This window comes from Cryptotermes secundus, unplaced genomic scaffold (genome assembly GCF_002891405.2).
Source record: "Cryptotermes secundus unplaced genomic scaffold, Csec_1.0 scaffold505, whole genome shotgun sequence".
NCBI classification, from domain to species: Eukaryota; Metazoa; Arthropoda; class Insecta; order Blattodea; family Kalotermitidae; genus Cryptotermes; species Cryptotermes secundus.
Window position 1 is genome coordinate 316094 of NW_019740659.1, and position 7107 is coordinate 323200.

Consider the following 7107-nt stretch of genomic DNA (forward strand, 5'->3'; position numbering starts at 1 on the left):
CACTGTACCAAGCATGAAAATGACAGACAGTTGGTCCCACATTCTGAGGAATAAATGAGGAAGGGTCATGCAAACTTTAATACATCACTCATACATACATGTGCATACAACCATACTCTATATACAGTACATACAAACGTACTAAAGGAGATGAAACTTTTCTACAGTTACTTGCCATATTGTGCCCTGCTACTCCTAAGGAAACAAAACAATTCCTACAGCAATTGTCATCAAGAGCCAAGTCTGTGGCCTTTGATATCAACAGATGAATGATTAAATTAAAATTACAGTAGTCACGAGATTACAAATTTTCTGCTATAAGACAGACTTCTGCTGAAGCTCTGTTTAACAAACAAACTGCAGTGAAGAGGTGAAATATACACAGAAGCCTTAACTTCTCGGCAAAGGAAATACCTGCTCTGCAACCATCATCACTTCATTTGTTTTACTTGTCACCCATGTCACACTACAGCATAATACAAAAGTTTTGAAAAACTTCCTCAATCGTTTTCATTGGCAATAATAAATATTTTATTTCTCTGTTATCATACTTCATTCCTATAGTCAGATAAAGGTGCAGAATTACGATCCAACTGCCATCACACAAAGAATGAACCAAAACTGAATGTTCTCTTTATTGCTTCCCAGTAGTACCGGTTCCAATTTTCCTTCGTTGAATCCGCTTCACTGAAAATTAAAGAATTAAAAATGAATACACTAGAAAACACATTAACAAAAAACAGAATAAGCTCCTATGAGAAAGTTGTAGGAATGAACATGGTACAATTCCCAAAAAGGCTTTGAACATAAAACTAAAAGACAGAGGAACACCCAAATCAAGATGTCAAACAGAACATGGAAGGAAACTGAGCAGAAGCTTTGGTCAGAGACAGAGGCTCAGTTGATATAAAAGTAGAAATATTGAACTGGAAATAGCAAGAGAATGAAATGCAACTGACTGGCTGCATGATGAGGCAAGTTGACCTGTCCAAGATGCATGAAAATGAATAGGGTGCATTGAGATACATGTCTATGATCTTCATCTTAGCCCCAGGCAAAGAGGTGAGCAGTTAGCTTCATTCTACAGCGATTTGTCAATGATGACAATGACACTCCAATGTATTATTGTTGCTGCTCTTGTACGAGTAGTTCATTTAACTACATAGCAACTCATATTCATGAAGCATTTAATGACTGGATGATAGTGAATAATGAATCAGAGAGGATGTGGAAGGAAGAATTATTGGCCTAATTTCAGATGCTATTCCACTTCCTGCCTGGAGTGACTGAAGAAAAACATGTCAGGACATTTGATGGCCCATCTGAGATTAATAATGATAATTAATAATATAAACTACATAAGGCACAGGGCAAACTTGAGTGGAAGCAATTTCACATCACCACAATCTTACAGATGTTCTTCAGTGTGATAATCCATCACTCAGCTGGCATCTTGCAATCATTATAAATTTAAAACAATGTAAATCTGGCATACCTTTGGGGAACACCAGTCTGCACAACATTCACCTCTGTGTGATCTTCTTTCTGATGTATGTTAAAAGTAACGTTCGAATAATGTTCAGGAGGCCATCTCTCAGACCGCCATCTTTGAACAATCTTCTTGTTGGGAACCTATCACACAGAAACAGAAAAGAAAAAACTTCAATATCTTCTACAGATAGTTTCAATGTATCCAGACATTCAATGTTGGCAACAGCCTTGGATGCAGACTCCCCTTACTGCATCACTTTTCCTGCACGACTTACTCTTCTGTATCCCATTTGGGCCAGGGAATGCTGGCAGAAAGCTTGGAAAACTCTTCCCTTCTAGTGACAAAAGCTGATACTTGGACAGACTGTACACACAACCTCTTCCGTCACATCTTTGTCCCTCTGGAAGCTGTAGGGTATTGTCAACATTCAAAAGCATACTGTTCAATATCATGGTTCCCTGACCAGGCAAGATATACCCTGAAGAGGGAGGCAGCAGGAAAGTATCTACCAGACTACAGAGTATCACATCATAAAAGGTGGCAATTTTCATAACTAAATAAATTCCTTTATCTGTATTCCCCCTATGTCAATAATATACATGTACAATATCGAGACTTCTGCTTGTTTATTTTGGTTTATATCACAGCCACGGTCGGTAACTCAGACCATACAGAACTGAATGGCAATATGACTAGTGAATAATGAACTTGAAAGGAGGTCAAAATAGAAGCAGTGGCCACATTTGAAGTACTATCCCAGCATATACTTGGATTCTTCCAACCTGTCAAGACAGTGTCGCAATGGGGGATCAGTGAATAACTAATTGGGAAGGGGAAGGATGCAGAACAAAGTTGTGGCCTAATTTGAGGTAAAGAGGTACTACACCAGAATTTGCCTGGAAGGACTTAGGAAAACTGGGGGGGGAGACAGGATGCTCAGTCTCCCTGCTTAGATTTAAGCTAGGCACTTCATAATATGATCGGAAATGTCACCACCCGAGCCAACTTCCTTTGTCCCAAATGACTGTATTTTGTGTCTCATACCACACAATTCTGATCCCTTTCTTACCAGTTCTACAAAGACTCCACATATATTTCCACCAAACAGTTCAAACTTTCCATCTTTCTGTGCTTCTACTTTTGCTGGACCATGTGTAAATGCCTGCACCATCTGTGAACAGACAAAGATTAAGTTAAAATTACTCCTTCCTGCTGAAGTCTATGTAAACCTGCCTGAAGTCCCCAGCTTGAGGCTTGAATCCAATATTCAACATGTGAATGAATCATGGGAAAATGTATTTGACAGCAATAATATTGATTCTAAATTTAATTGCTTTCTGAACACATACTTGAGGATCTTTTATTCAAGCTTTCCCTTAAAAATTAGTAAAAAATGAAAATAAAAACAAATCCACCTGGATAACAATTGGAATAAAAACTTCATGTAAACACAAAAGTCAACTATATTTGGCCAGTAGGGACAGTATTGATCCAAGACTAAAAAGTCACTACAAAATGTACTGTAAAATTTTGTCAAAAGTCATTATAGAAGCCAAACAGAATAACTATAACAGCCAAATTCTAAAATCAAACAATAAAATTAAAACCACCTGGGATATTGTGNGACGGACTTTCTATTGACTTTATAAATGCAGCTTGCTATGCAATGAGATCAATTAAGCCTTTTATGTCACAGGAAACATTGAAGATGGTTTACCATGCCTACTTTCATTCTATTATGAACTATGGATTAATATTTTGGGGGAACTCTTCACATAGTGTAATAATTTTTAAAATACAAAAGAATATAATTAGAATCATTACAGGATGTAGAAGTAGAGATTCATGTAGAGAATTATTTAAGAAATTAAAAATTCTACCTCTTCAATCGCAATACATATTATCGCTTCTCTTATTTGTTGTTTACAACAAAGATAAATTCAAATTAAATTCTGATGTCCATAACATGAATACTAGACAAAAATATAACTTCCACCTACCCTCATCAACTTTATCAGTATATCAAAAAGGAGTCTACTTTACTGGCATAAAAGTGTTCAACAATCTGCCACAAAGTATTAAAAACTTGGGCAATGATACTAAAAAGTTTAAATCAGAGTTAAAGAATTATCTACATGCTCATTCCTTCTACTCTTTAGATGAATACTTCAATGTAAATAGAGAATGATGTAAAATTAAGTTATATTAATTTTTAAGCTAAAATTGCCTGTACTTATGTACGTAACCTTTTGACTTGTTCTGTATCCAAAGGTACTAACCTACTTAGGATTTATAGAATGTAAATAAATTCAATTCAACAGATTTTTTGGACACACTGGGAAAATAAAGAGTGGCATTACTGTGCTATATGTGTGGCTCATTTTGTCCACCAACTTCCATTTGAAACATTTTTTGTCTCAATAAATATTTAGCTAGTTACACTCCAGGTGTACACAAAAACACATACAGTTCTTCACACGGAGTATCAGTTACTGTTCAGTTATAACCAAAATTGAAATGTACTGATGAATTTGAGTACAACCTTAATATATCATGCTTAACAAAAAGCCATTCAGTGATTCTTGAATAGTTTTATGCATGCAGATGGACAGACAGAGCAATTTTAACAGACACTCGTATCTTGCCCCATGAAATGTCCTGACCAATCTATTCTGTTCAGTCCACCTGACTTGCTGACATGCCACACCAAAGATCTTACCTCTGTCACTGTCATTGCATTGTAGAATTCCTCGCCAGTGCACTTGAACTTTTCGCTGAACTCCAGGTTTGTGGTGTTGATCTTGCAACCTCTGACCTCACTATTTTCAGTATAGTTCATATGTACCTGTAAAATGAAAATAAGATCACTGCAAGATACTCCGACTGCTACAGTGTTGCCACAGGAAACAAACTGCTTGTGCTACTTAATTATCCAGTCTAAAAAGACTGCATTTGAGCACCTTTTATAATAAATCTAGCATACAGCCCATTTAAAGTTCTAATCTGATTCTGTACTTCAGCATCCCATTGCAAGTGTTGCAATTTTGACGGAGGATAGACAATGGACGCTAATTCTAATCTGATGTAAATTTGTTGTACAGACTGTGCACCTTTGTCTCCTTTCTCCCATATTCCTTTAGAACCCAGCCCTACTGTAATTCCTCTCTTACCTCCATCCTTCCCCCCTCTCCTTCATGGGTGGCAGGGGGGAAGGAAAAGGGGAAAGAAGAAAAAGAAAAAAAAAAACTATCCCTGTAACAGGCTATGGAGGCCCATATGCTTGTGAATGTCAAGACTCCAACATTTTCTAGACAGTCAGCTCACACCTGCCGGTTGTCCTTTACCCCCAGTAAGATTCCTGGTACTCATTTCTGTTAGAGGCTCAGTCGACCCCAGGGCCATAATGTGGCTGGAAGGACTAGTCAATTGAAAATATCCACCTCACTGGAAATTGAACCTGCGACCTCACGCCTTTATGTTAAAGGAGTAGGTAAATAAGGCTATGAATATGCGATTAACCCCTTGAGCGTGACTTTAAGCGGAGTCATTTAAATCCCTAAGCATGCGCGACGCACCATCTGCGTCTGCTCAAACCCGTGCTGTAAGTGTGCGCGCCGCATATGTTGCGTCCAAACTTTTTACTAAGAATTCTTAACACCTATGCTCTGATGTATGTACTTCCAGTGAATGCATGTGTCAGCTAATACTGACTTCTTTCATTACTTGCTATCTGTTTGTGTGTGGTATTCTTTTTACTCTTTTTATTCTTTTACTCTTCTTTATTCTTTTTACTTGTTCCAACTCACACTCTGGCTTGCTTTCAGAGAGATAATTTGTTAGCTAACTTTCATTGAGTGCTTGTTATCTGTGTGTGTATTTTTTTTACTGACTTGGCTTACTGGCGACAAAGAAGCTGTGTCTGATTTACGATGTTACAAACCTAGGGGTCGAAGTTGCCTGACACCTGTGTCAACATTTATGAATTTGTTATTCCTTTTCTGCCTAGCGACCACTCTCTTATCGGAGTCCCATGGCATTTGGTCATGTAACTTGTCTGGGGGGGCAGTTTCTTGCCCCTGATGCAAATAAAATCTCGCTTTCAAAACTGGGTTCCCACAACTTCGAATGAAATTAGGGTATTCCTAGGTTTGCTTATGCTGATGGGAATAATTCAGAAACCAAACCTCAGGATGTATTTTAGTAGGAAACATATGTTAGAAACACCATTTTTTCCCAATGTAATGAGTGAAGAAAGTTTTTCATTGCTGACCAGATTTCTCCATTTTGTAGATAACACCAATAAGGAAACTGCAAAAAGAGATCCTAAATTATATAATATTCTTCTGGTAAGTGAATATTTGAAAAATAAGTTCCAGAAAGTGTACATACCGGGCAAAGAAGTAAGTGACGATGAATCTTTGTTATTGTGGAACGGTAGACTTTCGTGGAAAGAGTATATTCCTATGAAAGCTTCCCGGTTTGGGATTAAAATTTTTGAACTTTGTGATTCTGCAGGATATTTGTGGAATTTTATAATTTACAATGGATCAGGGATAAAATTAGGCTGTGAAATCACCAAAGACACAGATCTTTTCTCAACAAAAGTTGTTCTAAGTTAGTGCGAGAAACTATTAGACTTGGGCAGATGTGTTTATATGGACAATTCTTATAGCAGTACCGATCTTTTCCAGAGATTAGTTCAGAGGACAACAGATGCTGTTGGAGCAGTGGGTATCACATGCAAAGTTATGCCAATAGATCTAAAAAAGAAAGTGAAGAAAGGAGAAGTAGTTAGTGCAAAGTGTGGGAAATTGATGGCGTTGAAGTGGAAGGAAAAGCGCGATGTCTCAGTGCTGACTACTAAACATTCAGATGAAATGCAGCTCATAAGTCGAAAGAGTGGGTTAGAATTTGTAAATAAACCTATGTGTGTGATAGAGTATAATAAATATATGGGAGGTGTAGACTTGAAAGATCAGCTACTAGAAACATTCTTGCTAGAAAGGAAAAGGCAAAAAGCGTGGTACAAGAAATTATTCAACCACTTAGTAAATATGGCAGTGTTGAATGTTTACATTCTGTACTGTAAGGCTGGTAACAAGAAAGATCATCAGTTATTCAGAATAAACTTAGTGAATAAGATCATAGCAAAGTCCCATGGAGAGAATTTAGAAAAGCGCAAAGGGAGTCCTTCAAATACCGACATGGAATGTACGAGAGTGACGGGTCAGCATTTCATTCAAGAAAATCCCAAAACCAAAACTTATAAAGTTGGAAGAAGAAGGTGTGTGGTGTGTACACAAAACGGAAAGAGAAAAGAAACCAGATACAGGTGTAAAAACTACCCAGGGCACCGTCTCTCTGCCTAGACCCCTTTTTGAGCAATACCACACCAAGGTCAACTACTAGACACTGGATATGGAGAGCTGGGAAAAAGAAACAGCTTGACAAAATGTAAACAGACATTTATAATAATGAACTGTAAACAACTGTAAACATAATATAATTTTTTGGAATTTTTCAAATAGCGATTTCGTTATTTAAAAATACAGTAGAACTTGGTTATAACGTCATCAAAGGGACCTAAACATAGTGTCGTTATAAACGAATGTCGT

At 37.3% G+C, this 7107-nt stretch overlaps 1 protein-coding gene across 1 annotated transcript in view; it reads right to left on the bottom strand.

Moving 5' to 3' along the window:
• LOC111872451 (activator of 90 kDa heat shock protein ATPase homolog 1) overlaps positions 1-7107 on the bottom strand; it is a gene marked incomplete in the record, with an annotated part of 156594 nt that continues 149487 nt past the window's right edge. Inside the window, 4 exon segments of the mRNA XM_033754702.1 lie at positions 1-687; positions 1496-1632; positions 2562-2663; positions 4212-4337. Of these exon segments, the coding sequence (XP_033610593.1) occupies positions 600-687; positions 1496-1632; positions 2562-2663; positions 4212-4337 (453 nt within the window).